Below are 21,604 nucleotides of genomic sequence, written 5' to 3'. Positions count from 1 at the left end.
GCCGAACTAGGTTATTAATAACCTACCTATGGATTGACCAGAGAATAAGCTTTCCATAGAATCCGGTTTCATGTCGATCGGACTTGTCTACCGAGAGATATCATTATTTCTCTCCAGCATACACTATCTGTTAAAACGCAGATCTGTCTTTGTCAGCTTCGGGATCGATTTCCCGACAAAGTACTATGCCCCAGATTACGCATAACCTATCCACGGATAGCCCTTAGCGTCATCTTTCCGGAGAGACCGACCCTGTTTGAGTCCGAGCTCTGAACTAAGAGTTATTGCCTGTTCTGTGCAGCGTGTCTAAAACCCTAAAACGCAGACCAACCTACTTTGGAAGCAATTTCCGAGCAAACCAATTGGAACAAGCTCGTCGACAGATTACCTAACTGAAATTTCAGAGCGGTCTGTCTATCTAGCATGTTGTCCAGCTTGTCACCAATCTCTCCAGGTTGCCCAGCTTGTCGCCTATCTCTCCAGGTCGCCCAACTTATCACCTACCTCTCTAGGTCGCCCAACTTGTCATCTACCTCTCAAGGTCGCCCAGCTTGTCGCCCACCTCGCCAGATCGTCTAGCTTGTCACCTCACCAGCTCGTTCAGCTTGTTACCCACCTCGCCAGCTCGTTCAGCTTGTCATCCACCTCGCCAGCTTGTTCAGCTTGTCGCCACTTCGCCATGTTGTTCAGCTTGTCGCCTACCTCGCCAGGTCGTCCAGCTCATCGCCTATTTCACCAGGACGTCCAGTTTGTCGCCTACCTCAACAGCTCGTCTAGCTTGTCGCCTACCTCTCCAGCTCGTCCAGCTTTTCGCCTGACTGCCTAGCTTCATTCCTAGATCGTTTAGCTTCCAATTATAGCCTGGCGCCTAGCTATCAGCTCGCCGTCATGACTTGTAGAACAGCTTGCCACCTATATAGACGGAACCTAGAGCCGGTATGCATATCAAATTTAAGCCCTAAGGCTTATCTTTCTAATGAGACCGACCTCGTCTCAAACTGCAGTGTCTACCAGAAGATATCACTCTATTTCCGGAACAGACACATCCTGTTCGAAACTAGAGCTGTCAGTTCGTCATCCCGACTTGGAGAGCAGTTTGCCACCGATCTATTGGAACCTAGAGCCGGTATACATATCATTCTGAAGCTCAGAGGTTTATCTTCCCAGAAAAGCCGATCTCAACTCAGTCCGAAGTGTCTACCGAAAGTTATCACCCTACTTCCAAACTGACATATCCTGGTCAAAAGTCTAGCTATCAGCTCGCCATCATGACTTGGAGATTAGTTCGCCACCGATCTAGAAGGAACCAAGAATCAAAATACATAAAAACTTGAAGCTCCGAGGCTTAGCTTTCTATCAAGATTGACCACGTCTCAATCAGTGCTATCTATCAAAACTTATGACCAATTTTACGGAGCAGATGCAGCTTGTCCACAATTGACGGGTCGTCTCACATCGTGACACTATTCCCAGCGATCCAGATAGAACCTTTAGGCGATCTGCATATCAGTGTGAAGTCCCGAGGCTTATCGTTCCAACACGACCAACCTCGCCTGGAGCCAAGCTGTTTCAAGAAATTTATCACCAATCTTCCTCAACTGGTCTAATCTGTCAGAACTCTATATTGCAGAACCGATCTCCGACTTTTAACGACGTTTCCCATCGATCTAGGGAGAACCAGGTGCCGTATTACATATCCATCTGAAGCCCCGACGCTTATGATTCTAACGAGATCAACCTCGCCTCAATTCGAGCTGTTTCAAGAAACTTATCACAGATTTTCCTTAACTGGTGCGATCTGTCAAAACCCTAAATCGCTAATCTGATCTGTCAAGAAAGTCAAACTTTGAAGACGACTTTCTGGCGTTCTAGGAAGAACCAGACGGCGATCTACATGTAAATTTGAAGCCCCAAGGCTTATCTTCCTAACGAGATCGATCAAATCTTCATTGGTGCTCAACATCTGAACTTATGACCAGTTATCTTGATCAGATGCAGCCTGTCCGCAATTGTCAGATCGCCTTACATCATGACAATATTCCCAGGAATCCATATGGAAGATGTAATCAATATGCATATCAGCTTGAAGCCCCGAGTCTCATCTCTCTTACGAGACCGACCTCGCCTGAAACCGAGCTGTTTCAAGAAATTTATCACCAATTTTCCTCAACATGTGTGATCTATCAAAACTCTAAATGACAGATCTGACTTGTCCAAAGAGCCGATTTTGGAAGCAATTTCCTGCCACTCTAGAAAGCTCCAGACGCCGATCAACATATCAATTTGAAGCCCCGAAGCTTATCTATCTAACAAGACCAATTTCATGTCAATCGGCTATTTCTACCAAAAGCTATCACTGTGTTTCTGAAGCAGACACATTTTGTCCGACATATTCATCGAGATAAGTCTTCTATACATTCTTATATGTTAATTTAGTCAAATCAAGTTGCGCTAGATATCCTCATGCCATATAGAATCATCAAAACACATGAACTTGAAAATCATTATTACTTGATCATATGTATTTGATTTGTTATCCCTTTTATCACATTTTATCACATGCCTAGCATTCTTGACTATTTATTCTACGATAGATTTGAGCTCTATTATTGCATCAATCTCTAGTGTAAGAGATCTCTTCAGCATGATGGCATATCTTATCAGTGTGAAGCAAGCATCCTTACTTTAAAAAAAAAAATCAGAATCCGAGACTTATCTCGCAACTGAGCCACGACTCGTAAAAAAAAGAAGCCGAGTCTTGTCTCGCAACCGAGCCATGCCTCGTAAAAAAAAAAACAAAGCCGAGTCTTGTCTCGCAACCGAGCCTTGCCACGTATAAACTCAGTTCGGTTCCGAGCCATGACACGCAGATCGGGTTGTTATTGGCATATTGTGTTCTTCTATGAATTGGATGTGAGATGCTCACCATACCTCTTCTTCCCGTTCTATTTATAGTGAAGGGGGGGGGGGGAGATAACCGCTGAGTCCTAGTATTTTTTACACCAATCATATTGTAAGAGCATAGTAGCCAAGGACAATCAGATTGCGCTGCGAAACTGTGTCAACATTAAATGCTTCAGTTACACGCNAAAAAAAAAAAAAAAAAAAAAACTAGGTATACACGAATGTGTATCAAGTTCAGAACCGAACTGATCATCATCGACATCCTGGCCAGATGATCGATTTGCGTTACTACGCAATAAATCTCTGACTTGAGATAAATCGAACCCAGAGAATTCTTTTTTGAATTGTTTCGATAACAAATCTCCAATGCGAGACAAATCGAACCCAGAGAATTCTTTTTGAATTGTTTCGATAACTCCTTGACGAGAGATAAGCCGAACCCAGAGAATTCTTTTAGAATTGTTTCGTAAGTTCCAGTTCGGACGGATATAAGCCGAACCCAGAGTTTTAAATTTCGCCTTTCGACTTCCGAACTGGAGCAAAGAAGGTAAGCCGAAGTCCTATACTTCGCCCTTCGCTAAAGCGCATTGACGCTCGGGTTAAATTACCCTCAATAAGGATTACTCGGTGTAAGCCGGGAGACGTCCCGCCTCGTGTAAAATTCCGAATAGAGTGAAAACTTTATTTCTTGCAAAAGCAATTTGTCTAAACAAGACAACTTCTCAGTTTGTCTTCGGGAAACTTTTCAGTGCGTCTTCAGACAACTTTTCAGTTCGTCTTCAGACAACTTTTCAGTTCGTCTTCAGACAACTTCTCAGTTCGTCTTCAGACAACTTTTCAGTTCGTCTTCAGACGACTTCTCAGTTCATCTTCGGATAACTTTTCAGTTCGTACTTCAGACAACTTGAGTTTCAGTTATTCCTTCAGACAACTTTTCAGTTCGTCTTCAGACAACTTCTCAGTTCGTCCTACGGAAAACTTCTCAGTTCTTCCTTCAGACAACTTTTCAGTTCGTCTTCAGGAAAACTTCTCAGTTTGTCCTTTAGACACTTTTCAGTTCGTCTTCGAAAAACTTCTCAGTTCGTCCTTCAGACAATTTTCAGTTCGTCTTCGGATAACTTCAGTTTCAGGTCGTCCTTTGACGTCTCATTGTCAGGTCGTCCTCAGACACCTCACTTCCAAGTCAACCTCAGACAGCTTCTGCTTCAGTTCATGATCAGACAACTTCAGTTTCAGATTGTCTGCAGATAACTTCGATTGTAGTTCATCATTACATCATGATCCAGTCTCAATTACCATCTCGATCTGAATCATCATTCATTTCAGAAATCACAAACCTAATGGCCTGCGAAGACTGAGCTTCCTCTTCTGACCTCCGAGATTCCAGTCTCAAATTGCGAGCTAGCTAGTCAGCTATGAAGAGAGCGACCAACTACAAAAAGTCATTATGATCTATGACACGTCTCAACTTGGATTAGCAACTACAACGGTACGTGATGTGAGCACGGGATCAAACACACGCCCAAGAACGCTCGAGCCGGTCCCGGACACCTCTCGGACATTCATATCGCCCGCAGGATAACTCAAACCAAGAGCTCATCCAGGACTTCAAGACATAAGATCAACCACTTCGTCCAAGCATTCGTCCAAGAAGACCGAAAGATCGACTCAGCCAAGGCAACCATCAGCGAGACCGTCCGTATGACCTTCATTAGGATCATGACTCGTACTCTTTTTCCTTACTTCAGGTTTTCCCATGAGGTTTACCGGAGAAGGTTTTAACGAGGCGACGAGTTCTGACGCACAACATCAGTTCGCATGCTCGGAATTCAGTTTTCCTAAAGTTCAGATCGAATATTTTTTCTATAGTTCGGAAACTCGAATGGATAATCGAATCTACCGAACTGGGGGGGGGGACTAATTGTTGGTGCGGGATTTAGCACCCACGACATACCGATCTAAACCGAAGATAAACTAAACCGAGGGACCCCCTCTTTTGGGACAGTTAACCGGGCCTATACGCAAGAAGCCCAACGAAGTCATTCAGCCGCCTCAATGAACCCGACTACTTAGATCGCCCGGCGGCTGACCTAACATGGAAGAAGAAACTTTCCTAATCTTGGTTTGATCTATTAGGAAAGTAGTTATATTCTGTAATCTAGAGAAACATATAAATAAGGGAGATCCCCTTTATTGTAATCCATCCAGCAATTAATACAAAATCCTAATTCTTCATTGTTTATGAGCAAAACCCTACCTTCTTCTTCAAAAAATCATAACTCCTCTTTATTTGCTAGCTTTAATCCAATTTTTAGAGAGAGATCTTTAAGTGAATTTGTTCCCCACTCAAACAAATTCATTGTGTGAATTTTAGATTCAATTATTAAACCACATCATACCGGCAACATGCGCTGACAAATAACTATAGAAAATCCGTAAGTATTGTTTTTTTTTTAAAAAACACACAATCAGAAGGGGTTGGATTGTATCACAAACTATTACTAAAAAACACCAAAAAGGATTCGTCTTGTCTTGTCCTAAGAAAGAGAGAGGCTTCTACTCCGTAGTTTTCTTCTTCATCATCTTCTTCTTCCCTTGACCATCTTCTCCATCTTAGCCTCCATTACTAAAAAGTATAAACAAGGAAATCAACGAGAGGTCATAATTTTGCAAGAGTTGCTGGTAAAAGAAGACAAAAGATCAAATTTGTACATGGATTTCCTTTGCCAGTATGGGTTGCTTTGCGCTTGAGAGGAAAAACACGTTCAACTACAATATTCCATCCATCAGCGTTACGTCCTCCACTTAGTTCATGCGCCTTCTCTACACATCCTTGTCCCACTATACAAACTAGAGCTGAGCTGTAAAATTCAACAGAGACAAAAGTCTTTCGTTAGAAATTTAATAACTTGAGGGAGAGAGAGAGAAAATTCACAACCGACTGTGTCACAAACTGGAGGAAATAGACTACAAACCATTCGTGACGAGTATTTCTGCGGACATCTACACGTGTAACCTCTCCACTAGAAGAGAAATGTTTAGACAGCCCGATCTTGACATCAGCCTCAGGCAGTAAAGAAAGTAGGTCATAACACGCCAAAACCCCCATCCTATTAATTCAATTGCAATGGCAGGAGATAATATTATATAGCATGATCGATCACAATCAATCAAAGAACACATCAGACATTGATTTTCCAAGGAGAAAATAATATTTATTGACGTTGTCCAAGGAAATATCTGAAACATGCCACACAATTTTTGTAACAAGTAGGCATTAGTACAGCCTTAACGACTACAATCCATCCGCCCATGTCACTTCCAGTAAGTTTCAATGCCTTGTCTACGACATCTTCCTCGTTTTCCAAAAAGAAAATGTAGGCAGGACTGTAGAAAAACTAAAAGTTGAGCTCGAAGAAGCCAAATAACAGAAACTAAGGGGGTGTTATTGAATGAAAGACTTTAATAGATTTTAATTACTTGTGGATTTTAGAATTCAAAAGTTTTCTAATTTATTTAACGTGAATTTGTTGTCATCTATACTATTAAAAGGGAAGCACACTTAGGATAAAAAAAAAACAATAAAACTAATATGCCATACAATGCCCTTACGAAATAAAAAAAATAAAGAACAAGGAAAAAAATATTTGGGGGCAAAGAGGTAATCTAATTGAGTAGAAACACGCGGATCTTTAGATGTGTGGTATTACTCTATTCGGATCATGTTTATGATACAATCATTTCCAAACAGAATCCTCTACAGCTACCTGTGAACAAATACAATAATTAGGGAAATTAATATGTTAATAGATCACAATAAATATTGTATTACGGAGAATTAGGAACCAACCATATCAAGACTCTTTCAAAATTAGCTATTTACTCGCACACAATCATGTAATCAATCTTTCATCCAAATTTCAAAAAAATTAGAACAATCAAATCCCTAAACATCCTCCACAATAACATCTCAAATCAAAAGCATTTCCAAAACTAACCAAATCTTTCACTTTCCGAAAAACTTAAACTGAAAAATAGAACAATCAAACCCCTAAACATCTCCTCTACAATTTCTCCTCCATTACTTATATAAATACCAAACTAGACGTCTGATACAACCAAACACATCAAAAACCTACAATACAATTCTTAAACTCACCTTATAAGTATAGAAGGCCGCCAATGATGGATTCACTCAGGAAGTTTCATAGAAAGTTACAGGTTTCACATACCTTGAGAACATCAAAACAAGGCCGAGAAACCAAGTCACTATTGGCTCATGAATCTGTAAGTTCTATCCTGAAATAAACTAAATACTTATCAATATAAGCTGATGAAAAATGAGACTTGATCGAGATTTGTGTTAAAAATCTATATAAGTAATTATATATATATAGTTTTTAGTAATGTGATAATGGTAATCTCCTAGATATGAAATGCTAGATATGGATTGTCTAATACCAATACTCTTAATTTTGTAGGCTACCCTAATTAGCTGAACTTCTTTTACAATGAAGGAATACATTGCTCCAATGGTCCTTGAGAAGACGAATGATGGGAAAATTACGCCTGTGAATATTAAGAATGAGTAGCCTAAGGATGTAAAAGGCTGATTTCGTTCTTCCTATTACATATATTCGTTAATGGTGTTCATAAATTATAACCTTCATCGTTGTTGTCAAATTTTCTCATTTCTAAACAACTATAAAAGAATAATTACCATTTTTAGGCAGTAGCATAAGTTAGCTTATCTTTGGCAATGCACATGTTGATTTGGGAGGGACTTCGTTATGATGTAAGAGACAAAAGCCAAATTTTGCTGCGGATCGTTACTAATCCAAGAGACTCAAGTTGAACACACTTGAATGCTTGCAAAAAAAAAAAAAAACATGAAATGAATCTGCATAAGTCATGAACGTAGAGCTGATTCAGGTCTTCCACATATTTAATTTTCAGATATAAATACTTCAAATACAAGGATAACCTGCTTCAGCTTTCAAGTGTCATGAATCGCGACACTAATCTCTCTTTTGATATGGATTGATAGCAATTGAAGCCGTTTCGATTGCTTGCAAAAACCCTAGAAATCCATCTGCAAAATAAGGATGTAGAAAACAAAACTTAGATAAATATGAATGAATAATTATTAATCCGAGAGTAACACAGAAGGTGTTGTACTCACTCGCTTCGATTAATTTCTGATGAATTTAGATTTTAGATGTTTGATGTGGTCGAGGAAGGTTAAAGAAATCGTCTCTTCAACACTTTCCCTTTTCCAATATTCTTTTTTGTTTTTGGTCGGAGAGTCAACGTCTGTTGCAAAAGCTGACCTTTTTTTTTTTGTTGGTTCCTTTAATTTATTGGGCTTGGCCAGGGGATTTGGTAATTGGGTTTCTTTTGGTTAAACATATTTGGTAGGCCGTAAATTTAAAATAACAAGAACAAAGAAGTAATTTCATTTTTCTTATTTTTATTCTATAGTAGAAAGATATATTATTAATTATATTTGATTTTGTCTCATTCAAGATTTGTGTTTTTTTGTCCGTCATGTACTCTTTCCAATCGAAATACAACATATGTCCCATATCGGGGTTTCCCTGTATTGGTAATACATTTCCTAATACGATGGAAATTTGTCAACGGGTGTACACCAAAATAGGTACATGATAGAACGAAACGAGAATTACGACGACATGCTAACCAAATTCTTTTGAATGCAGATTAGACATGGCGAAGCTGTTGGGGTGATCGGTCCTTCTGGGACTGGGAAATCAACCATTTTAAAGATCATGGCTGGACTTCTTGCTCCAGACAAGGTCTGCAACTGTCTCTACTCTATCTGGCAGATCATAACCTTCAGATTATGGATTTTCTTTGATGTTTGGTATGCAGGGAGAAGTTTATATACGAGGAAAAAAACGAGCTGGTTTGATAAGTGATGAGGAAATATCAGGACTTCGTATTGGCCTGGTAACTGCTGTTCTGAGATATGATTCTCATGAGTCGTGGATTATTTGTTTCGAGTTTGTGTATATAAATGGCATTTTTTCTATCTTACAGGTGTTTCAGAGTGCAGCTCTCTTTGATTCTCTATCAGTTCGTGAAAATGTTGGTTTTCTACTGTAAGATGTTATTCTTTAACGTCCTATATGGCCTCATTTTTAGCCAAAAGATTACGGATACGGATGCTTTTTTTGGTTTTAGACATATTGATTGTCTATGGTAATGATCACAGTTATGAAAGATCAAAAATGCCGGAGAATCAAATATCTGAGCTTGTGACACAAACCTTAGCAGCTGTTGGTTTGAAGGTATCTTAATTCAGTACAAACATAGGCTAGTTAAATACCTGGTGAATAGTCCACATCCAGCTTATTTTTATTTTTGTTTCTAATAAGATCAGGGTGTTGAGAATCGATTACCTTCTGAGCTATCTGGTGGAATGAAGAAAAGGGTTGCTTTAGCTCGTTCACTAATTTTTGATACAACAAAAGAGGTCATAGAGCCAGAGGTAATCTGAAGATCTACTCATGTTGTTTCTTCTCTAGAGGCTCGACTCCTGCATCTCATAGTTCATGATGAAAGTTTTTAACTTATCAGGTGGTGAAAATTAAGCATTCATTTATGGGTTTTGAAGTTAGTTTAATTATGCGCTGCCTTTTCTTAGGTGCTCTTGTACGATGAGCCAACTGCTGGACTGGATCCAATTGCATCAACTGTAGTTGAAGATCTTATACGGTCTGTTCACATGACGGATGAGGATGCAGTTGGAAAACCTGGAAAAATTGCGTCTTATCTGGTTGTAACACATCAACATAGCACCATTCAAAGAGCTGTAGACAGGTTCTGATTTCAGTCCATATTACAAGATATGGTTTTTGCAGCTCTCACTTCATCCCTGAAGAAAGTTAAGTTTCTTCTTGTATTCAGGTTATTGTTTCTGTATGAAGGAAAGATCGTTTGGCAAGGAATGACACATGAATTTACAACCTCAACAAATCCAATAGTTCAACAGGTCCCTTCTTTTCACATGTTCACATCTAATATCAACATGGACGTACTTGGGATGCAGTTTGAGTCATTCATTTTTGTTTTGTATCTCTCAGTTTGCTACAGGCAGCCTCGATGGACCAATCAGATACTAGGGGACGCAATCTGAGACAATTTGGGATGAAGAAACGACGAGACACGGTTGGCACACAACATATGTCTGGATTCTGGCAAATATATATACCTCTGGCTTCCCATTAAGATTTGGAAGAAACCGTCTGAGAGCAATTAGTTCACAAGAAACTTCAGTTCCTCCCAAACAAAGCTTAGCCTACTTGTAAACACTCGTTATTCTTAGAAGAGTAGATCAGGGAAGCATTGTAAGTCGTGAGATTTCACTCTATAATGCATAAATGAGAATTGGGTTTTTATCTACCAAGAACAAAGACTTGCATTTTCATACATACTGAAACTTTAGCAGATACTTGTGAATCTCCAAAACAGTAGTAACAAATGTATATATATACACAAACATAACTCATCTAGAAGAAGAGAAAGATGCTTTATTTCAACTGCCTAACTTGAAAGCATCAACAAAGAGACCTAAGCAAACACCAGCTTTCCAGAAATTCATAAACACAACAAAAGACTGCAACTTCCCTGAAAACATTGAAGAAGACGGCCTCTTATACATAAGCATACCGATTCCTTCGATCGCAGCCACGACGATTCCAGCAACAAGCACGTCCCAGTCACCGGTTTGTCCAAGAATCGTAGCCAATGCATTGGCAGTGTAGAAGCCAAGAAGCAGCAAAAATATCTTCATTGGGAAGTTTTTTCTTGCAGAGTTTATCTTCCCAAGCAGCTGTTTGCCTCCTGCGATCGCAATTCGACCCAATCGAGTGCTACCGAGAACGGTCCTGTCTCCATTCATCTCTTGTCCTCCTCCATCATTATCTCCAGGAACAGGAACAGAAGAACCTGTGTCTAACGCAAACGCTATTTTCCGGTTTGGTCTTGTCATCTGAAAACTATTGAACAAAAATGAAGAAAACTTTTCAATACTCAAACCCTAAGATGATTACGCATCAAATTCAAAATTTGCAATGCTGAAACCAATGATGATGATTATGCACAGAATCGAAACGTGAAACGCAAAACGGTACCTTTTCATGGGATAAGGAAATGAAGTAAGGGTAATGGAGGAAGCTCTTCGTCTGCTATGGAAGACATTTATCATAAAGGAGAGACCTTTATCAATTTCCAGAACTGGGGAGACGCGTGAAGCTTGAATTTGACATGCCATTAGAAAACAATGTCTCGATTTTTAGGGTATATCAGGACGGGAAAAGTTTTCTTTTTCTTATTTTTAAAAATGTCATTAATGATAAAAAAACAAATCAAATTATTATTATTATTATTTTTTTTTAACTGAGTTAAAAACAAATCGAATACTAAACTAATATGACTTTGAATTATGAATGTTAATAAAATACATTATACAATTATTACAAATTTAAAATAGATTTAGCTTTTGAAATTAACCCCGCACGTACGTGCGGGTCCAAACCTAGTTATTAGTGGATTTGAATGACATTACTAATAGATTTGAAAGTCATTACTAGTGGATTTATTTTTGAAGTTAAATAAAAATAAAATAAATTACCCATAATTATATCAAATGAAACAAAAAAACATGTGAGTTGGAGATCTGATTAGGGTTTCTTCTTGATTTATGGTGGTGGATCTCTGCTGGAGATTCTTGTTGTTTGATTCAGTTGTTAAGAGTTTTGATTTTTTTGGATCTGAGATGAAATATCAATCTTTTAGGATTTTCTTTTTATGTGATTTCTCCCCTGTTCTTCAATTAGATGAAACAAAAACAAGAGAAACTAACATCTTCAATCAAAATGAAACCATAGATAGAAGAGTTTTTAATCCTCAATCTTATTCAAAAAAAAAAAAGGGAAGAAAAACCAGTGAAATTGTGTAAACAATGAATTTGATAGGCAGAATCAGATCTGAGGATCTGCAAACTGTGTCAAGCCCCAAAATGAAAGATCATAGTGGTCTTTTGGCCAGAGCTATATTTTATTTCTTAATTCTTAGAATAATCTCCTAAATCAATTTTGAATAAAGAGAGAAAGATAGAGAGATTGAAATACTTGAAAAATATGTGGGATTGTGTTTGTTCATCTTTTTGGAGTGAAATACGTTGAAATCTAAAATGATACCAAATCCAATGGACATTGAATAACAATGTTTTTAAAGAATTCTAAAATCCATCAAATAAATACATAATCCAATAACATCAGATTTTAATGTACTTTTTCAAATACCTAATTGAATAACACTGGATTCCAAAATACACCAAATTCTTTTAAAATCCATTATTCAATAACAACCCCTAAATGTTGTTTATACTTTATACCATTACAACACATATTTATACTAACACCAAAGGATGACCTAGGTTTACTACTTGTTTCTTAATATAACCAAGACCCATTAACAGTTTGGGCCTTAATCGAATATATAAATTCTTTGGACTAGTTATTCTACACTTGCATACCTCCGGGTTTATCCAAATATTTTACGTAAAAAATGTGACGAACCAAGTCCAAGAGGTTCAATCTTCAAGTTGGGACGACGACAGACCTCTGACCTCATATGGACTATGCTCGTCATGACGGAAAGCAGCAACTGTATGTACATAGTCTCATACCGATGAGGTATCTCCTCTCTCCATATGGAAGTGTACTTAGGTTGAAAAGTAAAAACGTTTATGAAATTTCTGAACCGGATAAATGGCCTACTTTTACTTATAAACTAAGTGAATTAGCAGCGCTATATATGTAAGATGAATACATTATTTTGTTTTATTTACGCTTATGTTCTTAACTGGTTTTAAATTAAATAGAGCGTACGTATATTTGTTTCAATGATAAATAAAGTGTGTTTGTGACAAAAGAAAACTATATAAACTTTAAACGACCATGTATTCGTTAAACAATTCACATATATCAAATTAAAATTTTAGAAAATTATACGAATTTTATTTACAACTAATAATTTTTTAAAAGAATTATTTGTACATTTTCAAATGCTGCACTTAAATATACGTATTTCCGATTCCACAGAACATATGTTTGAAGAAAGCTCAAAATCTATTTGAGAGAAATAAAAATAATATAGTTATGGCGAGAGAAAATGTTTTATATAATTAATATAGTCTCATGCATGGTTGTGTCCAATGTCCATCCAAAAAAGCACAAGCAAAAAACATGTCGAGACAAGAGCGAGGTTCTTGGACAGATGATCATGCACTCTTTAGTATCAGATTCAGTGATATTTCAACTCTTCCTTTTCCTAATATATAGATATATTTTTTTTTTAAAGTAAAGCTTTATATAGGGTATAAAGTTGGCTACATACACCTCTAAGTTATTCTCTCTATAATAAACTTAGTGGGTATAAAACATAAAGCTTCTTTATGTAAAAGAAAGATATGTATGTTCCTTTTCTTCAATGATATTATTATTTAAACTATATATTTCTTTTCGTATAATGCATCTATCTGATTCTGATTTTTGATCGTGTACAAAAAAACATGAACCCTTCTTTTGTTTTTATAAGCCTATCAATAATTTCAGTCTTTCAACTTGTAAGCTTCTTCTCTTCTTCCTGATCTCTTTTTTCTCCCAACCCCAAAATTATATATCTCTCTTTTCTTGCAACCTAAGGTAGCTTCTCTAGGTTTACTTTTGATCTTCCCCTGAAATGCATCTCAATTTTTTCACCGTTTTTGTTCTCTTCTTCTTCTTCTTCTTTTGCTTCAGCAATAACCAATCATGGGGCTTGATGAGTTCGAACCAACAACCTCAGTTCTTCAAGCTTATGAAAAATTCTCTCTTCGGTGACGCTTTGTCCTCTTGGAATGTTTCTGACGACGTTGGTACTAACTATTGTGACTTCACCGGGGTAAGATGCGACGGTCAAGGGCTAGTAACCGATCTTGACCTTTCCAGTTGGTCACTCTCCGGGGTTTTCCCAGATGGGATTTGCTCTTACTTCCCAAACCTTCGTGTTCTTCGTCTCTCTCGCAACCATCTCAACAGAAGCAGCAGCTTCCTTAGCACCATCCCTAGCTGTTCTCTGCTTCGAGAGCTAAACATGAGCTCTCTTTATCTCAAAGGAACTCTCCCTGATTTCTCATCAATGAAAGCTTTAAGAGTCATCGACATGTCTTGGAACCACTTCACCGGTAGCTTCCCTTTCTCCATTTTTAATCTCACTGATCTAGAGTATCTCAACTTCAATGAGAATCCAGAGCTCGACCTCTGGACTCTACCTGATTCTGTCTCTAAGCTCACGAAGCTCACACACATGCTCCTGATGACGTGTATGCTCCATGGTAACATCCCAAGATCCATTGGTAACTTGAGTTCTCTTGTTGATCTTGAACTTAGCGGAAACTTTCTCTCTGGTGAGATTCCAAAAGAAATTGGGAACCTTTCCAACCTAAGGCAGCTTGAGCTTTACTACAACTATCACTTAACTGGGAGTATACCAGAGGAAATCGGTAAACTCAAGAACCTTACGGATATCGATATCTCGGTTAGCAGGTTAACCGGAAGCATACCGGATTCAATCTGTAGTCTTCCGAAACTACGAGTGCTTCAGCTTTACAACAACAGCTTGACTGGTGAGATTCCCAAGTCACTTGGCAACTCAAGAACCTTGAAAATATTGTCTCTCTACGACAACTACTTAACCGGTGAACTCCCGCCAAATCTTGGATATTCCTCGCCTATGGTCGCTCTTGATGTCTCGGAAAACCGCTTCTCAGGTCCTCTTCCGGCTCATGTTTGCAAATCCGGTAAGCTTTTGTACTTTCTTGTCCTACAAAACCGTTTCTCTGGTTCAATCCCTGAGACTTATGGGAACTGCAAGACACTCATACGGTTCCGTGTTGCGAGCAACCGCCTCGTGGGAACCATACCACAAGGAGTTATGTCTCTACCTCATGTCTCCATCATCGACTTGGCTTACAACTCCTTGTTTGGTCCAATACCTAATGCTATTGGAGGCGCTTGGAATTTGTCAGAGCTCTTTATGCAGGGTAACAGAATCTCCGGTGTTATGCCTCACGAGATCTCTCATGCCACCAATCTTGTGAAGCTTGATCTCAGTAACAATCAATTGTCTGGTCCAATACCGTCCGAGATCGGAAGACTAAGGAAACTGAACTTACTTGTGCTGCAAGGCAACCATCTTGATTCTTCGATACCTGAATCGCTTTCTAATCTAAGATCTCTCAACGTTCTTGATCTTTCCAGTAATCTCCTTACCGGAAGAATCCCTGAAGACCTCTCTGAGTTGCTCCCAACCTCGATAAATTTCTCCAACAACCGGCTCTCTGGTCCCATCCCTGTCTCATTAATAAGAGGAGGTCTTGTAGAAAGCTTTTCGGATAACCCTAATCTCTGTGTTCCTCCAACTGCTGGTTCATCGGATTTGAAGTTTCCAATGTGTCAAGAGCCTCGCGGGAAGAAGAAGCTGAGCTCCATATGGGCAATCCTTGTCTCAGTCTTCATCCTAGTCCTAGGGTGCATCATGTTTTACTTGAGACAACGGATGAGTAAAAACAGAGCAGTGATAGAGCAAGACGAGACCTTAGCATCTTCTTACTTCTCTTACGACGTTAAGAGTTTCCACCGCATAAGTTTCGACCAAAGGGAGATTCTCGAATCTCTTGTCGACAAGAACATAGTAGGTCATGGTGGTTCGGGTACTGTCTACAGAGTAGAGCTTAAATCCGGGGAAGTAGTTGCGGTGAAGAAACTATGGAGCCAAAGCAGCAAAGACTCAGCTTCCGAAGACAAAATGCATTTGAACAAGGAGTTGAAAACCGAAGTTGAGACCCTCGGGAGCATTCGCCATAAGAACATTGTGAAACTCTTCAGCTATTTCTCAAGTTTGGATTGTAGTCTTCTGGTGTACGAGTACATGCCTAATGGTAACTTATGGGACGCTCTTCACAAAGGCTTTGTTCATCTCGAGTGGCGTACTCGTCATCAAATCGCGGTCGGAGTAGCTCAAGGATTGGCTTACCTTCACCATGATCTCTCACCACCGATCATTCATCGCGACATCAAATCGACAAACATCTTATTGGATGTAAACTATCAGCCTAAAGTTGCTGATTTTGGCATTGCAAAAGTGTTACAAGCTAGAGGGAAAGATTCAACCACGACAGTTATGGCTGGCACCTATGGTTACTTGGCCCCAGGTGATATATATTACCTCTTTATACCTTATATTATGAAACATTAAAATGATTTACAATGGAAATACAAACACAATTAGACCTAAGCTTAATATGATCGCCATAGTAACTTAAAAAAGAAAAGAAAGGTCTTTTATTTATTGTTACAAGTAAACGATTTTGCTAAATTTGATCATTTATTTTCATGGTGTTAATTATAATTAATTTTATCGAAATATTTTTATTTAACTATCTTTCAACAATTCTAAAAATTTCTTTTGATAGTGTTTTTATTTGTAAAATGTAGTTCAATTTGTTTTTCCATACTAACGAATTGATGATATGCATTTGGAAATGGCAGAATATGCGTACTCATCCAAAGCAACGATCAAATGCGACGTGTACAGTTTCGGGGTTGTGTTAATGGAGCTCATCACAGGGAAGAAACCGGTGGATTCGTGTTTCGGGGAGAACAAAAACATAGTGAACTGGGTGTCAACAAAGATTGACACAAAAGAAGGATTGATGGAGACACTAGACAAGAGATTAGCCGAATCATCGAGAGCCGATATGATAAATGCCTTGCGTGTGGCTATCCGTTGTACCAGCAGAACTCCAACAATCCGTCCTACCATGAACGAAGTCGTCCAGCTTCTCATCGACGCAGCGCCTCAAGGAGGACCTGACATGACCTCTAAATCCACAACAAAGATTAAAGATTTAGTACTATCATCAGATCATCTCACACAAACAAGACTCTAGTCTCATGCTTTCTTGATGGAGAGGTGTAGCAACAGTTCGTATAACTTCTAAGATATCCTGTATTTAAATATATATCATAGAAGAAACTGCTTATATATAGTCTTTAAATACTTCTACATGTATTTTAACATCTATCCTTTAAAGACTTTAATTATTTCCGGTTTTTCTTCTCCGATTTCTAATCAACATGTAAACAGTAAACAAAAATACTATATATGGATCGATGATCATCATTCTGACTAGAATTTTATAGCTGCTTCAAAATAACGCATAGAACCTGAATGTCTGTATGTAGTAGACCCACTAAATGAATCATGATAATTCACAAGCTCCTTTTTTTTGTAGACTTTTTAATTCGTCATTTTTCTTTATTCATCAGTGAGTGGAACTTCTTTTTCGATTGCATGGCATGGAAGTGGATTCTTGATTCTCATTTTTATAAACCTAAAAAGGGAAAAAGTAATATATAGGCTATACATACTTGTGTGTGTGTCTATATATGTTCATCAGTATGATCCGAATACGTATGATCGATCTATGAGTCGCATCGTCATATTTGTCTCTATATATCAACAAAGGGACAAAGGAGAAAAAGCAAGAGACTCATATTTTTTATTCTGTCATGCTTTTCAATTCTAATATTTGAAATTGTTTGAAACTTTCCATTAATATGCGATAGTGAAATTATACGAGTTATATCACTTCTTAATCAATCAAACAATGGTTCCTAAACAATATATATGGATTTATGTATATTATGTTAATTTTTTCTCATTAATTTATACAATATAAATATGCCAACCATTATGTAATGTTTGATAACAGGTTCCTCCATTGTGTTTTCTTAATTAAATACGTAGCATAATGGCTTGTCTTAATAAGTTTTGCAAACGTGTTTGAATAGCATATGTATTAAAATTATTTCCATATAGCACCTTTTTAATAAATTATTATCAACTTAAAGGCAACTTTAAAAGGAGGCTCTAATGATGATAAAGCTGACTCATGAAGAGGTAATAACAATAAATCAGAAATTAAAAGAAGTATATCAGGAAAATGGATGAACACATTTTTTTACTCGAAAGTCGAAACAAAAGAATATGAATTTATGACCCTTTATAAGCAATTTAAGTAGAAAGCCCTTTATCATAATTAAGGTATATTTCAAAAACTTAAAAAATTTAGCATAGATTTTAAAGTTTCTACCAAATTTAAATTATGTATTCATATTATTCAAATGAAAAATAATATTAATTTTATCGACAAATTTTTACAAAAACAAAAAGCTTTTACAAAAAAAATATGATAAGCCATAAATCTTCTCGTTAGAAGTGAACGCCCATAAGATGATAGCTTTATCGTAACAACGATTTTGGTTGATATATAAGTGAGTTCTTCTCCCTTTAATTAACAAATTTACTGAAGAATAACTTTAGCGAATAACAGAATTTTATCCGATAAATGTTTGTAGCATACTAGCATATAATGTAAAATATTCTGAACACTCTATGCTTAAGGTTAAAAGGTATTTCCAATTTCATTTTCGGAAAACACACAGTTGAGTTTTATGTCGAAAGACTAATTTGAATAATAAGATTCTAATAGTCAAAGAAATGTTTTTATTTTGTCTCCCAACGAATAAGTCCTGTAAAATAAAAATTTTAGGGCAGTGAATTAGATATGATTAAGACATATAATGAAAAAAAAAGATTTTAGAGGAGAGTGTGACCATTCTAAGTTAGTTTCATTCTTCAAGTTGAAGAGGAGTGTGACCATTTTTGTCCAAGATTCCTGCAAATTCACCCTTTATATCTCAATATGGGGAATATTTTTTTCATTTAATGTAAGAAAACACTAACCAAAAGGAAATATTTTTAGTCATGCTAAATGAAGTAACCACCACAAGTAATCTTACCAAGATTAAAGTGAGAAAAAAGAAATATTTATATTTTTAAACGGATCAATCATTATTGTACTTGAAGAGCTGATCATTGATTTGGATTCTTGGAAATGAATCGTGGTGGTGAGTATATGATTCTACTAAGTTGCTCTAAGGGTCCACACAAAGACGAATACGATTCGTTGAAGCAACTCTCACAAAATTGAAAAGTCTTCTCATCACTTTTTTCATTTATTTTTCTTTACATCTTTTGTGAAATTAGTGGTGGCACGCCATCAATGAGTACAAAAGAAAGAAGAAACGGTATAAAAGACAAGGAAGAACCTTGATCAATTTCAATGGAATATCAAGAGATGACTTCAGAACTTGAAAGTGGAATAAGCTTCATAGGAAAAAAAGACAGACCCATCAAATAGTAATAAACTCAAAATGAGATTCTTGGTGGTTCATATCCACAAGTGTAAAAATTTATCTTGAGTTATTACAAACCAATATGTTACATGTTTTGGTCTCTAATTTATTTAGATATATATATATATATATATATATATATATTATAACTAAACTGATGAGGAATATATAATGAACATGATTCACCAGAATTACTTTGATCACTATGAATCTTTCTGACGAAGAAGTATACTCCCTCCGTTTCACAAAGAGTGTCATTCTGGAGATTTTTCTTTGTTTCACAAAGACTGTCACTTTACAATTCCAATGCATTATTTTATAGTTCCAATGCATCTTTTATCTTAGATTTCCTTGTTTTACCCTTAATTATAACTAAAATAGTCTATTAAAAACTTATTAAATAAGGGCATATATGTATATTTCAGTGTTTTCTTAATTTGTGTGAAAAGTGTCAGAGTGACACTCTTTGTGAAATGGAGGGAGTACGAAATATACTTTTATAGTTAAAAGTTAAATTTTTTAACAATCAAAGTAAATGGTAAGAATTACCTCTCATGAAAGAGTAAGTTTGAATCTTTGGTGTTTAACTAGAGAGGTAACTCACATGAATTATGAGGTATGGTTTAATTCAATCTAATCATCTAGTGAAGTCAAGATCATTTTGTGACTTTATAAAAAACATGTAATGGGATTTGATGTTGGGAAATCTACAACCAATGATGTATGGATATCCCTTGAAAATCTCTTTCAGTCAACAATCGATTTTTTCTACAAATGGTGACTTAGTGTTGAAAAATAATATCTGAGTACTTAGTTTGACCAATTAAAATCGATAGAAAAAGGTGCGTTATTAACTAACGTCCAAGTTGCTCTTTGTTTTTCCTTCTAGCACTTGTTGGGCATAAGTTCCAAGTTGTTATCATTAAGAGGATGAGTAGAGGAGCTTCCTAGGCCGTGAAAACTTGAGTTCACTTGAGTTTGATAAAAGTAGTGGTATTTGGGATTGAATAGATGTATATATCTGAGAAAAGGTTTCTTGTTTGTACTAAAGATAGGTATATTTGATGGTGAGGATTTTAATATTGTTGCTCCGGTACGAAAGTTTAATTAGGTGTTGGTTGACTGGTTTTGGTTGATGCCCTCCTTGTCCTCCAACATAGTTCAGTTCTTCATATTGTTTCTAGAATTCTCCTTCTTGTATCTTTGGTGCCTATTATATCAGTCACAATCAACAATCAATATGAAAGAAAAAAAGAATTGATATTTTGCTCATCCTTAAAAAGATCGACAAATTTAACATCAATGCCTAAAAACCTTTCATAAGTTTTAGCTGCATCTCTTAAAGTCATATCAACACCGTCAACATGGTTCCCATTTATTTGAGCTAAATTATCCTTTTAACACCTACACCATCTTCAACATCAATTCCATTGAAGTTACCATTTCTAACCGTATCAAGAACCATCCCAAATGGTGGAAGGATACGCTGATCCAATAGACTCAATATTGACTCTCTTTTTTATAACCTATGGTGTGGTGTAGAGATCTAGTTTAACCTTTTAATTTCTTTTTCATAAGCCTAATATTGAGATTCACTGTTATATTCTTGAAGGTTGAAATTTTATTCCTTAGTCTAGTCGTTTTTGATTTAGAGGACAAGTTTGTTAGCAATGGTCTCTGGAAGAGGTGTCTTCTGTGATCTTATTCACCATGCCACATAAGCGATTCAATTGGTCTAAATATTCTAGGCTCTGATTGGTAACCACGTTTAAACGAGACGGTTAGAAAATTATGGGTTTTGATTGGTAGCACTCAACCGCCTCTTTTGGAAACGAGATGTTCAAATGGCTACCAATCATCATGTCGGTTGGAGATGGTGTTTGTAATGAACGGTTGGAGTCGATGGAAGGAGTGAGTGGTTGGAAGTGATTTTGAGCGGTTGAGAAGGTGAAAACTAACCACACAAAAATATGAGCTTTTGGCAACTTCCGTTACAAACGAAGAAGATTAAGCAATTTTTTTTTGCATTAAATATTTGTTTATCATGATGGATTTTTTTTAAAAAAGAGGAAAATATTAATGTGTCTGTAGTAATACATGTGAAGAAGTTAAATTTAATTGGATTTTCAAACTAGTCCGATAAGCTTTTATGTTTTGTTATTAATTTTGGCTTAAAAAATATATACACAATTTTAATTTAATGAGAGATTCACTTGTAAGAACTTGTAAAATATATTTATTATTGCATACAATTTAAGAACATATTATTGTAAGAACATAGTTTGATTGGTAACATTAGCAGTTGAATAGTATAAATTATAATAAATAATAAATAATAAATTAGTTTAGTTTGCAAATGAAAAAATTAG

The 21,604-nt window shown here is 36.7% G+C and overlaps 4 protein-coding genes across 9 annotated transcripts; 2 read left to right on the top strand and 2 right to left on the bottom strand.

Annotated features, from left to right (window-relative positions):
• Positions 5,301-8,235, bottom strand: LOC104724125. 6 transcript variants are annotated; one of them, XM_010442583.2, is made up of 7 exons: positions 8,087-8,235; positions 7,889-7,996; positions 7,625-7,804; positions 7,137-7,198; positions 5,880-6,014; positions 5,617-5,765; positions 5,301-5,530 (listed from the first exon to the last, which is right to left on the bottom strand). In XM_010442583.2, exons 3-7 carry the CDS (start codon positions 7,625-7,627, stop codon positions 5,484-5,486), a joined length of 396 nt encoding a protein of 131 aa, XP_010440885.1. In that variant the 5' UTR covers positions 7,628-7,804; positions 7,889-7,996; positions 8,087-8,235; the 3' UTR covers positions 5,301-5,483. The 6 variants fall into 6 exon arrangements, 2 of the variants coding, with proteins under 2 accessions (XP_010440885.1, XP_010440888.1); XM_010442586.2 differs by having other exon boundaries at positions 7,625-7,772; XR_002034962.1 differs by lacking the exons at positions 5,301-5,530; positions 5,617-5,765; positions 5,880-6,014 and adding an exon at positions 6,392-6,671 and having other exon boundaries at positions 7,064-7,213; positions 8,087-8,233.
• On the top strand, positions 8,604-10,329 carry LOC104724110 (protein TRIGALACTOSYLDIACYLGLYCEROL 3, chloroplastic). Its single transcript, XM_010442560.2, has 8 exons — positions 8,604-8,720; positions 8,797-8,874; positions 8,965-9,026; positions 9,140-9,215; positions 9,308-9,415; positions 9,572-9,747; positions 9,835-9,919; positions 10,011-10,329. The coding sequence occupies exons 1-8, from the start codon at positions 8,619-8,621 to the stop codon at positions 10,047-10,049; spliced, it is 726 nt and encodes a 241-aa protein (XP_010440862.1). The 5' UTR covers positions 8,604-8,618; the 3' UTR covers positions 10,050-10,329.
• LOC104724118 (ycf20-like protein) lies at positions 10,399-11,234 on the bottom strand. The gene is made up of 2 exons (XM_010442573.2): positions 11,061-11,234; positions 10,399-10,925 (listed from the first exon to the last, which is right to left on the bottom strand). The coding sequence occupies exons 1-2, from the start codon at positions 11,198-11,200 to the stop codon at positions 10,463-10,465; spliced, it is 603 nt and encodes a 200-aa protein (XP_010440875.1). The 5' UTR covers positions 11,201-11,234; the 3' UTR covers positions 10,399-10,462.
• LOC104724100 (receptor-like protein kinase HSL1) lies at positions 13,467-17,093 on the top strand. The gene is made up of 2 exons (XM_010442549.1): positions 13,467-16,186; positions 16,524-17,093. The coding sequence occupies exons 1-2, from the start codon at positions 13,675-13,677 to the stop codon at positions 16,922-16,924; spliced, it is 2,913 nt and encodes a 970-aa protein (XP_010440851.1). The 5' UTR covers positions 13,467-13,674; the 3' UTR covers positions 16,925-17,093.

Source organism: Camelina sativa, chromosome 2, assembly GCF_000633955.1.
Source record: "Camelina sativa cultivar DH55 chromosome 2, Cs, whole genome shotgun sequence".
Taxonomy (NCBI): Eukaryota; Viridiplantae; Streptophyta; class Magnoliopsida; order Brassicales; family Brassicaceae; genus Camelina; species Camelina sativa.
The sequence above is the reverse complement of the archived record's forward strand: the minus strand, read 5'-3'. Positions and strand labels throughout refer to the sequence as shown.

Coding starts and splice junctions, on each gene's coding strand:
- LOC104724125 (XM_010442583.2), bottom strand. Junction 5,766..5,879: donor AGAAATACTCGTCACGAATG/GTTTGTAGTCTA, acceptor TGAATTTTACAG/CTCAGCTCTAGTTTGTATAG. Junction 5,531..5,616: donor TACTGGCAAAGGAAATCCAT/GTACAAATTTGA, acceptor TATACTTTTTAG/TAATGGAGGCTAAGATGGAG.
- LOC104724100 (XM_010442549.1), top strand. CDS start 13,675: ATGCATCTCAATTTTTTCACCGTTTTTGTTCTCTTCTTCTTCTTCTTC. Junction 16,187..16,523: donor CTATGGTTACTTGGCCCCAG/GTGATATATATT, acceptor TGGAAATGGCAG/AATATGCGTACTCATCCAAA.
- LOC104724110 (XM_010442560.2), top strand. CDS start 8,619: ATGCAGATTAGACATGGCGAAGCTGTTGGGGTGATCGGTCCTTCTGGG. Junction 9,416..9,571: donor AAGAGGTCATAGAGCCAGAG/GTAATCTGAAGA, acceptor GCCTTTTCTTAG/GTGCTCTTGTACGATGAGCC. Junction 9,748..9,834: donor ATTCAAAGAGCTGTAGACAG/GTTCTGATTTCA, acceptor TCTTGTATTCAG/GTTATTGTTTCTGTATGAAG.
- LOC104724118 (XM_010442573.2), bottom strand. CDS start 11,200: ATGGCATGTCAAATTCAAGCTTCACGCGTCTCCCCAGTTCTGGAAATT. Junction 10,926..11,060: donor TTTCCTTATCCCATGAAAAG/GTACCGTTTTGC, acceptor TTTGTTCAATAG/TTTTCAGATGACAAGACCAA.